Here is a 14,992-nt window from a genome sequence, read left to right as displayed (position 1 = left end):
AGCTCAAAAGTCAAGTAAAACTGTTATGGTTAAAATGAAACACGTACCTCATTTGAAGGGATGAGTCCTGAGTAAAGAAGGACTGAGTACCGCATCATTGTGTAGACGCAAACTGCTTTCATGAGCAAGTCCACCTTTCTCCAATACTCATAGCTCTCCAGAATAAACACACTTGAACTCTTACACCACTGAAACAAACCTCTCTGACCCATTTGAACGTGTCTCTCATCTACTACATCTGTAGGAAAGTACCACGTGCTGTCGTGAATAATTAAGAGACAACATCTTCTCATAGGAGAACACGCAGGCGCATGAATAATTATGCGACACCGAAGTACTATAGTACATTGCCACGTCACTGCCTGTGACCGACATTTTAAACCAGGAAGATGAAAATAGCAGAAAAAAGCTAAAAATTAACCAGCTTTCTCCTACAGTTAAAATGAACAGATGCTAAGATTGTCTTTTATGATGTGCGATACGATCACCTCTGTTAAAATCTCAGAAAATGTAGTTTAGTGTTTCATGATGCTTTAATGCAGAAAGATATGTGCACATTTTGGAGCAACATATGCTGCCATCCAGAGCAGGACAATGCTAAACCACAATCTGCCCGGATTACAAGTGCATGGTTGTAAGCAGAGAGTGCGGGTGCTAGCATGGCCTGTCTGCAGTCCTGACCTGTCTCTGACCGAGAATATGTGGCACATTATGAAGCGCAAAATAAGGCAACGAAGACCCGTACAGTTGTGCAGCTGAAGAAATGCATAATGAATGAATGGGGAAAAAATTTACTTGCTAAACTTGCTAAACTGCAACCAGTATCTTCAGCACCCAAATGCTTAATATGGGTTGTTAAAAGAAAAGGTGATGACAGTGGTAAACAGTGACTCTCCAAACTTTTTTGGAATGTGTTGCAGTCATCAGATTTGAAATGAGTGTATATTTTCAAAAATACATTTAATTCACAAAGTGAAACATTAAATAATGTGTTAATAATGCGGTTTCATTAAAGTACAGGATGAATTGAGTTGTCAATTTTTTTATTTATTTAATTTTTTTTAAAAGCATTTTTGGAATTGGGGTGGTGTGTGTGGGTGGGGCGGCTGTGGCTCAAGTGGTAGAACAGGATGTCCACCAATCCTAAAATTGCCGGTTCCATTCCGGGCCCACATGACTCGACATGCCCAAGTGTCCTTGGGCAAGATAGCAAGTTATGGCAAGTTAGCACCTGGCGTGTCAGCTCTGCTACCATTGTGCGCACATATTGATGCACTTTGAATTTGTGAATTAGAATCAGGCTTAACTACGTTACGTTTAGGTTAATGAACTGTAACGTAAAAATGTGCAACAGAGGAATGTCTTCAGTTTAAAGCAAAATAAGGAGGAATATCCGTTAATCATTCAGAGGGGGTAGGCTTAGGGCATAAACAATCACTTCAGGGTGTATTGCACTTCTGCGTGTAGAACCAGCCCTAACAGACAAAAAGTATACCCGCCTACTTTGCATTACTTTAAGTTTTCCGCTTGCAACTGCACGTGCAGTGTTGAGATAAATAAAAGCGACCGAGTGTTTTTTTCCCCCTTCACTTTAAAGAACCAAGAAGAACGAATCACTCCGGAATCATAAACGAACTTTGACCAAGACATCGCGCCGCCTCCTGCCCACCAAATATAACTTTTTGTATAGTTTTGCGTTTCACGAAAGAATCCATTATAAAGTTCCTCAGTGCCGCAGGATTAACCGTTTCAAGACGCCACTCCTTTCCCTGTAAACGGAGAAGTGCAAGTGATATCTGCCTTCAAGGCTCGCGAGGATGAGCACGGATTTTCAGGCACAGCTTGCGGAAAACGCGTGTGATGAGCAACCAAACAATGACCAACAGGTAATGTCATTAATACACTACTTCGAATATCTGTTGGTGTTTTTAAAAATTTTTTTTAAATTTTTTAAAAAATTTTTTATACCTCATTCTGCCTCAGAAGCACTTTGCTTGCACAACTGTTGATGGACATTTGACCGTAACATGCTCTGGAAACTTTGCGTGTACTCTGTGTATACTTTAAAACAGTTCTAATGGTTATAATGGGAATTGTATTGGTTTAATGGAAACTATAAGGGTCCCTGTGAGTCTCTACTGATAACCTGTTGCCTTTTATTGGTGGCATTTTATGTTTAGTGAATAATACGTCCTATTATGTAATGGGTTTAATGGTTGATGGTTTGTTATGATATTTGTAGTGGAAACCATTAGAATTTCTGTGATGAATTCTATTGTTTGTTTTTTTTCAGCAGGGGTACACTGATTGGTTTCAGATTTTCAGACCATATGTAATATTGCACAAAGAGAACAGGAGTAATCACAAAAGGCAATTTTGTAAATGTTTGCTTTCATCCTTGATTGGAAATAATTAACATATATCATCTCACCCCAGTGAAATATAAATGTCAATTTTAAACCTAATATTTGGTAGGACCATCCATAACTCCAAATAAATGCTTACTATAATTTGATATGAGGCTTGCAAATCTCTGTTGGGAAATATTGGCACACTGTTCTTTGCAGAACTTCTTTAATTTGGAAAGATTTGCAGGTCTTGAGGCAGTTGTTTTGTGCTTGAGTAAGGACTTTCACTAGGCCATTCCAAAATATTTTAGCTTCTTCTTAGCCATTCAGATGTCAACTTGTTTCTGAGTCTTGGGTCATTGTCCGGCTGCATCATCCAATAATACTTTAGCTGGTTGGATATTCTCCTTAAGATTTTTTTGGTACATGCCAGAATTCATGCCTTCAGTGTTAATAAGTCACCAAGGTCCATAGTCAACAAAACATCCACATACCCTCACACTTACTCCACCATGTTTCACTGTAGATATGAGGTTGAATGTTGTATTTGCTTTACGCCAGACATAGGGAGACGCACTTTTCCACTTTTGACTCATCTCTCTATAAAATATTGCCCCAAATGGCTCACTCATTATCATGTGCATTTTAGCAAATGTGAGAAGCTTTGATGCTTCTCTTGGTGAGCAGTGGTTTCTGCCTTGCTACTCTTCTATGAAGGCCATTGTTGCGCATTGTCTTTTGTATTGTTAAGTCATGATCACTGACTTTAGCTAGAAAGGCCTGCATAGATAGAAGTTTTCTGGGACCTTTTAAGACTTCCTTATATACCTCAGCGTTTTTTTCTTGGCTGTTAAGAAAGTTCCTTTGATTTTATTCCTTTGATTTTATTTTGCCTGTATAGATGTTGTGGTGAGTACATCTCTCTGATCATAAGGTTCAATGTACAATATCTCACAAAAGTGAGTACACCCCTCACATTTTTGTAAATATTTGATTATATCTTTTAATGTGACAACACTGAAGAAATGACACTTTGCTATAATGTAAAGTGGTGAGTGTACAGCTTGTGTAACAGTGTAAATTTGCTGTCCCCTCAAAATAACTCAACACACAGCCGTTAATGTCTAAACCGCTGGCGACAAAAGTGAGTACACCCCTAAGTGAAAATGTCCATATTGGGCCCAAAGTGTCAATATTTTGTGTGGCCACCATTATTTTCCAGCACTGCCTTAACCCTCTTGGGCATGGAGTTCACCCGAGCTTTACAGGTTTCCACTGGAGTCCTCTTCCACTCCTCCATGACAACATCACAGAGCTGGTGGATGTTAGAGACCTTGTGCTCCATTTGAGGGTGCCCCACAGATGCTCAATAGGTTTTAGGTCTGGAGACATGCTTGGCCAGTCCATCACCTTCACCCTCAGCTTCTTTAGTGTGTTTGGGGTCGTTATCATGCTGGAATACTGCCCTGCGGCCCAGTCTCCGAAGGGAGGGGATCATGCTCTGCTTCAGTATGTCACAGTACATGTTGGCATTCATGGTTCCCTCAATGAACTGTAGCTCCCCCAGTGCCGGCAGCACTCATGCAGCCCCAGACCATGACACTCCCACCACCATGCTTGACTGTAGGCAAGACACACTTGTCTTTGTACTCCTCACCTGGTTGCCGCCACACACGCTTGACACCATCTGAACCAAATCAGTTTATCTTGGTCTCATCAGACCACACGACATGGTTCCAGTAATCCATGTCCTTAGTCTGCTTGTCTTCAGCAAACTGTTTGCGGGCTTTCTTGTGCATCATCTTTAGAAGAGGCTTCCTTCTGGGACGACCATGCAGACCAATTTGATGCAGTGTGTGGCGTTTGGTCTGAGCACTGACAGGCTGACCCCCCACCCCTTCAACCTCTGCAGCAATGCTGGCAGCACTCATACATCTATTTCCCAAAGACAAACTCTGGATATGACGCTGAGCAGGTGCACTCAACTTCTTTGGTCAACAATGGCAAGGCCTGTTCTGAGTGGAACCTGTCCTGTTAAACCGCTGTATGGTCTTGACCACCATGCTGCAGCTCAGTGTCAGGGTCTTGGCCATCTTCTTATAGCCTAGGCCATCTTTATGTAGAGCAACAATTCTTTTTTTCAGATCCTCAGAGAGTTCTTTGCCATGAGGTGCTATGTTGAACTTCCAGTGACCAGTATGAGGGAGTGTGAGAGCGATGATACCAAATTTAACACACCTGCTCCCCATTCACACCTGAGACCTTGTAACACTAACAAGTCACATGACACCGGGGAGGGAAAATGGCTAATTGGGCCCAATTTGGACATTTTCACTTAGGGGTGTACTCACTTTTGTTGCCAGCGGTTTAGACATTAATGGCTGTTTGTTGAGTTATTTTGAGGGGACAGCAAATTTACACTGTTACACAAGCTGTCCACTCACTACTTTACATTGTAGCAAAGTGTCATTTCTTCAGTGTTGTCACATGAAAAGATATAATCAAATATTTACAAAAATGTGAGGGGTGTACTCACTTTTGTGAGATACTGTATATGCCAACAGGGCTTTTTGCAATCAAGCCTGCCTGTGTTCAACCACACAAATCAAATTATCAGTAAAATGTTGTTGAAATCTTTGCTTCAAAACTAAGGTGGTAATTACTTTTTCACAGGAGCAAAATGGGTAATTGGTGGTGTTAAACCTTCAGAGCACACCACTAGAATGTTTCATTCCTGCAGTTTTCTGAGCAAAGATTGAGGCACCGAAAGCTCATTTGAATCTATGTGACTCTTGAAATAATTTGAAATGTATCAAGGAAAACTCAGAAGAGAATTTCCATGCAGACATATTTGGTATCATTTTAACCTCTGTAAAACATTTTTGTCTTTCTGTGTTATATTCAAATGCTACTAAATGGTTAGTAAAGCTCTTATTTAGATAGTCAAGGGGCATTACTACACTGTTTATCTGTAACAGCAGGGGAATAAATCCAGATGTGACATACTGCACAGATGTTGTTCTTTTGCAGAAAGGGCCAGGAATTCCACTTGCAAGGAAACTGTGCTATGCCATTGGAGGGATGCCCTATCAAATGACAAGTAGTGCCAAGGGATTGTTCATGCAGATCTTCCTACTGGATATTGTGCAGGTCAGATGTTGATATGCTTCTTTTAGAGCAGACATTACAGCAGACCTACTGTCTGATACAGATATCCTGTTTTTATTTATGCTTGTCTATGAAGTCTGTTGCTTGGCGATTAAAGATTTAATCTGTGGTGTAAAGAGTGCCAGCTGTAACCAACAATGCAAAAGATGCTCATGCAATATTTTAGCATTTGGTTTGCCACTGCTTCATGCAAACCTCTAACATGCACATTAACAGAAATGCTTAGACCTCAAATTTCGCAGAAGCTGCTCACGGAAACATTGATCAGTTGAAAGGGGAAACATTACTACCTCATATGTTGAATATGTTAAACACTATAACATGTATGGGCATACAAAAATAGTGTATAAATAATTTGGAGCAAACATTTTAAACCTGTTTACAGTTAAAAAAAATGCATCAAGTAAACTTATTAGTTAACATGCATGTGGGTTAATTGAGTTCAATGCAGTAAGCATTCACTCATTTAGTTATTTTTTATGACCTAAGTTTAAGCAAGCAGTGACATTATCTACTACTTTTGATTTATAAGCTGATCAGTGATCTTAGTATGTCATAACAGTCATAGATGACAAACACTACCTGCCACTGTGGAAACTTTATAAAAGGTGCAATATGGCATATAGCTACAATGCAGAGCAAGTTTGCAGCAGTTTGTTCATTAGTCCTAACATGTATTATTGCATTTGCCATTTCAACTAAGTATTGGCACTTATCCTATTAAGATCCTTTCTAACCCTGTGGAAAATTGTAGCCCACAGAGCTCCTTAATACAAGCCAAGCCATCAAAACATTGGGTGAACAAATATTGATAATCAAGATTCCACACCTTTTTAAAAGTTTTTAAACAAAATGTTTTCATATTATCAAAGATCTTTGAACATTGTACTACATACATATAATAGGAGATTATATGCATCCAGTAGGAAATGGCTCATGAATTACATTCAGGTTGGTTTTCATGGATATGCGCCAGATCTGTGGCTATTTGATTTCATTTGACTCCGTCTAAAATGATCGCAATATAAGGCTCCATTTAGTGACCCCTCTAATTAAGGCGACATCTCTCAGAATACACAACTACAGTCTATACCTTCCTCTTATTATTTCTGATTACCACAGTAAGATATCAAGGGCACTTCCATGAGCAGGTCTTAAATGCTTTATTGCATGCTTCTTACTGTGCAAATTTACATTTTTTTTTTTGTTTTGTTTTATTGTGTTTTGCTTTAATGAATGTAAGGCCTTTTAATGCTTCCACTTCCTTGCACATAATGTAAACATCATTAATTTTACCAGAAAAGCTTAGAAATTTGCATTATTATATACAATGTCTGTATGTTGCCATTCTGTTCAATCTCAGTAAAAGTTTCAATGTTTTTCAGATGATGCCTTTCTACGTGTCTGTGATTCTTTTCCTTGGCCGAGCCTGGGATGCAATCACAGACCCATTAGTGGGGTACATGGCCAGCAAGAGTGGCCGTACTCGCTTAGGCAAGCTTATTCCCTGGTAAGGTACAGTGTAGGATGCAAAACAGAAGAACTTATGTGAAATACTTGGACTTTGTTTCAGAAAACTGTATAGTATCAACTCTTACAAAAATTGTTCCTCATTCTTTCTTTTAAACATGTTCTAATTGGAACCTTCTGTGAAAAGGAAACTGTTATTCTCTGTACTCTGTTAAGGTTCTACATAGAAACTTTAAGGATTTTTATCCTCTGAGGTCTAAACCAAGGAAGCCTTTATAATGCTAGTTTGATTGTTTGAAGGGTGTAGTACTGAAGCCTACAAGCAGTGTTTCATTGTTCAGCAATACACATCTTGATTTGTTACATTTTATGAATTAAAGACATTGCATATTAATTAGTCTTAAATTCATTACATGGTGTTAGAGTTTAGGGCTATACATGTCATGAACTTGTTTTAATTTTATTTCTGATCTTTCACACACACTGGAAAATACAGGGTTACTTTCATGAGTGATTGCTGTGTATTGAACTGAGGCGAACTTCAACCAGCTTTTGAGCTATATTAATTCAACCAAGAGTGGTTAGAGAACAGCAAATACTCAGTTCTCTGCAGACAATGCAAAATGTAGATTTCTATGGAAGATGCTGTAATTCTTTATTCAATACATAACTCTCCTCTCCACCAATAGCTGGTGTGTGGTGGGCATTCTGGCACACTATGGCTGCCGCCGCATCATCCAGGTGGAAGGATTGGGACACCATTGCCCTTATAGGCATAAACAATAGCATCTACAATCCATTTTGACAAATGTTGCTTGGGCAAAGCGTGACCTCACCTATGGCACACAAATGTATGGCAGACAAACAGTGAATCTGGCTGCCGGAATAGCAGTGAATATAACACTGTAGTGCTTGCATATAGCACAGCAGGTTCGCACTCGAGCCCTGCTCATCCTCCTGAGTTGGGGGCTCAAAATATGCCAGACTGAGGGGCTGGTTTGTATAAGACGAAGAAAACGTCTTTGGGGGGAAATGTAGGGTTCAGCCATAAAGTTACCCCTGTGTCCCCAGACCTCCAGTGTAGGCACTCTCGGCTTATTAATGAGTTGTGCAACTCACCTACTTGTCTAGCCAATTCCATGGCTAAGAGGAAAGCTGTTTTCATAGACCGCCACCTCAACCTTTCTAGAGGTTCAAATGGAGGCCAAAACAGTGCCTTTAATATGAAAGGCAAGTCCCAGGAGGATACTGGGTTTCGTCGAGGAGGTCTTGTTGAGCACCTTTAAGAAAGGTGGTCGCAAGGGTGTGGGATCCAATAGTCACACCATCTACCCTATTATGCATGGCTGAGATGGCAGCTATGTATACCTTGATGGTGGAGACTGCAAGGCCTCTATCAAGGCGGGACTGGAGAAAGCTGAGGATTACCGGTATGGAACAGCATGCCAGTTCCTGATTTTGTGCTTGGTACCACTCAGAAAAAAGCTTCCATCTGTTAGCATACAATGCCTTGGTGGAGGGTGTGGATGGTCTGTACAACTGCTGGATCACACAGCCTTAATAATGGCTCTGGCCCATCAGACACCAGACACAAAGTTCCAGCTTCGATGGGTTCGGGTGCCAGGTTTGATTTTCCGGTTGTGAGAGGAGATCCTGTGAACAGATCAACCAGTTGTCCAGGTATGGGAAAATTTGCATCCCTCTGGCCTGTAATGGAGACTGTACCATTACTAAACACCTGGTGAAGACCCTTGGCACCTGCGAGATCCTGAATGGGAGCATACAAAACTGGTAAGCCCTTCCCTCAAAGGAGAAACAGAGGAATTGCCTGTGCTGGGGTGCAATTGGAACGTGAAAATATGCATCTTTCAGGTCGATGGTTGTAGACCAATCATTCTGCCTGATGCCTTGCAGCACGTCCACTGTACTTAGAGTATTTAACTTGAAAACCTTGAGATTTGTGCCCTCAGAGGTTTTAAATCCAGTATGGGGTGAAGTCCACCATCTTTTTTCTGATTATAAAATAAGTGGAATAGAATCAACTGTTCCCAGGAATGACAGGAAGGGAGCGCAGGGCTCTCCAGCAGGGTTCCAAAAGTGGAGACTGGGCCAACCATATTTGGCGTTGAGCGAGGGTTAACAAAGACATTAGCTTACCCAACTCCCTGGTCAGATAGGCAAATGCCTGCAAAGAGGCGTCACTCAGACTCTCGGCAGAAGTCTGGGACAGGGCCAGTATAAGGTGTGACATGGAATTCCCAATATGTGTCGGGCTACGGCACAAGGGTGGCAACAGCTCTATATTGGGCATGTGGTCAAGGCCATGGTTGAATGCATCCTGCATGTTAGTCAGTGCTCAACAGTCTGTTGGGAGTTAGAGAAACATCTGGGGTCTGCCCAGCACTTCTGCAGCTCCTCGATATATGGACCTGAGGGTGGGACACCGAGAGCTGCAGACTGAGAGGTCTTCCTGAAAAAAGCGCTCTGAGAAGTCACCTGGATAGGTGCTGCATCTAACCCCAGACGTGCCAAGGCCATTTTTACCACAGGCCTGACCGACATCTGACTGGTCTCGGAGCCCTTCAGTGTACTGTGGCTCGTCCCCTGAGAATTGGGATGAGATGAATGGGAGCTTTCAATTACCCCCTCCTCAGCATAACCTCCACCGATAACTTGGCTCTCCGAGGCCCTAGTGGAGAGTGCATCCTCCTCCTGGATCTTAAAGGTTGGTGACAGTATTGGAGGCAGCGCCATGGGTGGAGACTGCGGTGCGATTGCAGCGGGACCACTAGCAGGCTGTTCACTGGGTGGTTGCAGATTAAGGAGGAGAGACTTAATCTCTGCAAACTCAGAAGCCAAGCTGTCTACCTTCTGGGCTAGGGGATCTACCTTTCTGCGTTTACCTTTACAAGGGCCCCTCCTGCGAATCGATCTTAAGGCGTTTGCGACCTAGGAGGCCTGAATAAGATGTAGTTGAGTGCCCAAATCTGCCTCTCTAAGATACTCTTTTTATACCCAATCATGTTACTGACCTGTCGCCAATTAACTTAATTAGTTACAAAATGTTTGTCCTGCTGTTTCTTTATTGTAACACTTACTTTTTCAGCCTTTTGTTGCCCCATCCCAAATTTTTTGAGGCATGTTGCTGCCATCAAATTCAAAATTGCCATATTTTTTTTTTCTTAAAATAGTACATTTACTCAGTTTAAATATTTGATATGTTTTCTATGTTCTATTGTGAATAACATATGGGTTTATATGTCATTGCATTCCGTTTTTATTTACATGTATGTACATTTTACACAGTGTTCCAACTTTTTTTGGAGTTGTGGTTGTAGAACAGTATTATTTGATTGGATAGTTCACCCGAAAATGAAAATTCTGTCATCAATTACTAACCCTCATGTGGTTCCAAACCCATACGAATTTCGTTCATCTTTGGAATACAAACGAAGACATTTTTAATGAAACTTGGGAGGTTTCTGTCCCTGCATTTACAGTCTGGTAACCAAAACTTTCAAGCTCCAAAAAGTTCATAAAAGCATTGTAAAAGTAATCCATGTGACTCCAGGGGTTTAATCCCAATTTTATTAAGCAATATGAATGCTTTGTGTGCGCAAAGCAACTAAAGTTAAGTTTTTATTCGCAAAATCTCTTAATTTCCGCAAAGATCTCTGACATGCGTTCACAAGAAAAAAAGGTCTGCAAAAGAAGATGAAAAAATGGAAATCATCCTGTATGTCAAAATCTGTAGACATCTGACAGAATTTTCACTTTTGGGTGAACTATCCCTTCAAATAATATGTACTGTTAAAGCTCTCCAAACTATGTACAAGGGAACTGTGTGCTGACTGAGTATTAGCAACACACACTTTACTTGTATTTACATTTTTTCCCAACCATTTATTACATTTCTAAGCCCCATTACTTTAGTGTTATCTCTTGCAGACTTGCATGCAATGTTTCTCTCCATTTCCTCTTCTACCAGGATTGTGTACTCTATGCCTATGGGAGTGATCGCCTACATCCTGCTGTGGTACACCCCTCAGAACAACATGTCTCCTGTCTTCAGCTTTTGCTGGTACTTTGGCTGGTGCTGTATCTTTGACACATCAATGAGTGTAAGACCATCATCGTAACCATTTGTCATGGTTGTACCTAAATTGACATTGAACTACATTACCCATCAGCCCCAGCACATCACATGTCCCTCTGATCACACACATTTGTTCTGTGTTACTCCTAATAAGTACCCCATATAAGTTCTGGTTTGTATTGTATTCGCTCCGTAGGTAGTGAATCATGTATATCGTGTACTACAGGAGTTTGGGCACTGGTAAGGACTCTGGCCCAATACACCTTAGGACACCGATAACTGAATGACTACATACTCGCATAATCACCAAAAATTAAAAGGAAAAATATAGAATTTTATAGAGTGTGGGAAATAAGTATTGGACGCATCAACATTTTTTTTCAGTAAATATAGTTCCAATGCAGTTATTCACATGAAATTTTCACCAGACATCAGTATTAACTTTTGCCATATTTCTGTCATATTATCTCAAGCAGGATCATAGGCAAGCTAGTAGAATTAAAAAAAAAAATCATGAATCAAGTCATTAGTCTCAAACAAACCATGTATAGAACGTCAAATACAGCTAAAATCACTAATGTAAGTAATCATTTGAGAGCTACAAAAACAATAACAAGCTACTTAAATTTGTAACCTGAAATTGGCTGAGAGTTCTCCATTTTTTCGAGCTGAGAGGCTTCAGAAAACATGACATTATTTCCAGTAAGGGAACATAGTGAGCATCGATACTCTCTGGTTTTTAGGAAGCCAATGTTCCAGTGCACTCGAAGGATTTTGCAATTGAGACAGCCATTAAAATGGCAGACTCCCTGATCAGTGCCCTGATTACTGAACATGGGAGCTGGTTGAGACCTACCCAGAGTCAAGTTTTTGTTGCTGTATGTCTGTATGTTTTGCCTTGTATCTCTAGTTCAGGTTTTTGGTTCTTGTTTTCAGTGTTTTTGTTGTTTGTTTGCACTGTTGACTAATAAATCATCCATCTTCGCCAACTCCACGTTCCTGACCGTCTCTGACAGAAAGCTTGACATACAGTCAGGTCCATAAGTATTTGGACAGTGAAAATTTTTGTACTTTTGCCTCTGTACACCACTACAATGGTTTTGAAATGAAGCAGTTGAGATCTTATTGAAGGCTAGACTTTACACTTTAATTCAAGGGGTTTAACAAAAATATTGCATTAGCCTTTTAGGAATTACAGCCATTTTTCAGAGTCCCTCCATTTTCACAGACTCAAAAGTAATTGGACAAAATAACAATAATAAATATTAGGATTATTTTTAATACTTGGATGCAAATCATTTGCGATCAATGACTGCCTGAAGTCTGGAATCCATGGACATAAACAAATGCTGAGTTTCCTCCCTTTAGATGCTTTGCCAGGCCTGTAGTGCAGACATCTTCAGTTGCTGCTTGTTTGTGGATCTTTCTGCAGGGCTTGAAATTAACTTTTTTTTTCTTTTTTTTTTTTTTTTTTTTTACCTGGTAGCACTGGTGCTCCCAACTTTTAAAAGTTAGGAGCACCAGCAAAAATTTAATAGCACCCACCGAAAATTAAGGAGCAACTACAATATATAAATATATATAATATACATTTTTTAAAAAAACATTTATTTTATTTAAAAACACCACCACCACTCATGCTTGAAATGTGTGGATACAGTGGCGAACGCAGTGTTACCCATAACCTCTGTTCCACAGGCTTTACAGTGAACGCAGTGCATTGAGCTATATTCATAGCGGAGCCACTCAAAGTCTTTCAACCACTCTCTCCAAAAACTGTAAGGCCTGGTTCACACGGCGCAGGTGCAGAGCAGAAAGCAGTGCACAATTTGGGGCATTAGTGATGCGTTTGCTTTCACACCAGCAGCGTTTCATGTGCAGAAACTGCAATACGCTTTGCAGAAAGGTTCTCGGGTTCCATAGATAATTTCCTTGAAAAGCAAACCAAAACATGTACAACAGTTATTGTGAGTGGGCTGTTGAGGAGTTTTGTTAACTTGATTGTTATATAATATAACATTTACATAATGTTGAGGAGCATGTTTACACGCTAAAAAATGTAATATATATATTTTTTAAAAAAAAATTCCTACCTAAAAGTTGGGTTAAGCCTTTTGGGTCATTTAATTGGGTTATTTTCTCAGTTTCTACCCATTTTTTTTGGGTAGTTTTGAGTAACCCAACCATCGGGTTATTTGCTGGGACATTTTCACTGAAAGATGAATCAATACACTCCTCCCCCACCCTGATGCATCAACCCAACTCCTCGGGTCAAGTCAACTCTGCGCCGACTGTTTGAATTCGCCTCAGGTGAAGGTAACGGTTTTTGAGGCGAGGAACCCAAATGACCACAGGTAAGTTAGCCTTCATCACTATTTAGTGTTAATGCTGCTGAAAAAGCCTAGTCATGTTTGTGGTATTTAGGCAGGAAGCTCTCAAAAATGTATTGCTTGTAAAACAGTAACTCAGCGAGTGATAATTAACTTTACCTATCGCGATGACTTCAAATGTGAATATCATGTACTGCTTCCTCAGTGTTGGTGTTACACTACTAGTGTCGTGTTTAGGTTGGCAGCGAAATATGGACTGAGATTCTATAATTCTCTGGATCTGCATCTTATCTGAGGCCCCGAGTTAGGGTTAGCTAGCTGGATGCTGTCACCAGTCACAGTAGGGATGAGTGATGCTAACCTAGACGCTCACCTGAGTTGATAACGTTACTTTAGCATACAGCTTGTGTTAATGTTAGATATTCCAACTCCCTTTTTTAAGTTTAATGATAGCCTAGCATTACAGCTGTTCACTATGATGTAATGCAGAGAGTGGGTTAACGTTAACGACATTTAGCAAGTGTCTTGGACAAGGCAAGCTGTCGTAATTAGCATTAGGATTAGGACGTAATTAGCATAACGGAACTTAGCTAGCTCAGTAATGTCGAGGCTAAAAGTTCTTCACAAGGTTAACGTGACAAAAAGATAGGATGGGGGTTACAGTAGGTTTTAATGCTTACTACTTTCTCTGTAATGCTGGTTGACTTTATTAGGTTATGCAAAAATAATTGGCAGTGAGGTGCTAAAGTCTCGAAAATAAATATTTTCATAAGTCAGCTAGATTTTACTACTAAGTCTACAGTGCCAGTTTGTTCATGGGAGAGTGGAGGACACATTTCCAAAATTACAATTTGGGATTCTGTAATGTAATTTCTCAGTTAAAGCCCAAAGGCATTTGTCCATATTTTGCAGCTAACAACTAACCAACACTCTTTTTGCTCTTTTACAGCTTTTCAAATGGAAGGGAGTGGGACTCTTGTCTTCCCAGAGGGAAGATATGTAAGAAGATGCATCAACTCAAATTCTTACAAAATCTGTTTGACAAATCTGTCAAATGTTTGAATGATTTTAATAAATGTCACCTGAATTTCATACAATTGTTTATTTTCTTTTCTGAGCTTTTTAGTAGAATTTTAGCATACAATCAAATTACATTGTAGGATAATTGTAGGGAAAAATGTATAAACACATTTGTGTTATTTTTTTTAGACACATCTTTGTGTGGAAATGTTTAATACACAGCATGTGTTAAATGTAGGCTACTAACACATTGGGTTAAAAGCAACGCAAAATGTTTTGTCCTTAACTAGACACACCAGTGTGTTAAAAATTAACACATGATTGAGTGAAGGTTTGTATCAATATATTTTTCCATAAAACCATTATTGTACACTAGAAAAAGCAAAAATGTGCGATAACAGTCCATGACATTAAATGCAGCGCTATCTTCGTTAGCTTTGGATTACTTGATTGTAATGCCCACTGGATCGTAAATTGGTTACTCAGTTGTTTGGATGTTTTAAATGCAAAATTTGATCAAAATTTACCATTTTCGTCTTAAATATACGACTTATTTGAGC

General features: G+C 39.9%; 1 protein-coding gene across 2 annotated transcripts in view; it reads left to right on the top strand.

Annotated features, from left to right (window-relative positions):
- The first annotated feature begins 1,042 nt into the window (after positions 1–1,042).
- The window catches only part of LOC128618931 (sodium-dependent lysophosphatidylcholine symporter 1), a 31,805-nt gene continuing 17,855 nt past the window's right edge, over positions 1,043–14,992 (top strand). For both annotated transcript variants that reach the window (XM_053642640.1, XM_053642641.1), the window contains exons 1-4: positions 1,043–1,886; positions 5,379–5,498; positions 6,902–7,026; positions 10,975–11,107. In XM_053642640.1, coding sequence (XP_053498615.1) covers positions 1,818–1,886; positions 5,379–5,498; positions 6,902–7,026; positions 10,975–11,107 — 447 coding nt within the window. In that variant the 5' untranslated portion in view covers positions 1,043–1,817. The remainder of the gene's footprint in view (positions 1,887–5,378; positions 5,499–6,901; positions 7,027–10,974; positions 11,108–14,992) is intronic.

This window comes from Ictalurus furcatus, chromosome 15 (assembly GCF_023375685.1).
Source record: "Ictalurus furcatus strain D&B chromosome 15, Billie_1.0, whole genome shotgun sequence".
NCBI classification, from domain to species: domain Eukaryota; kingdom Metazoa; phylum Chordata; class Actinopteri; order Siluriformes; family Ictaluridae; genus Ictalurus; species Ictalurus furcatus.
The sequence above is the reverse complement of the archived record's forward strand: the minus strand, read 5'-3'. Positions and strand labels throughout refer to the sequence as shown.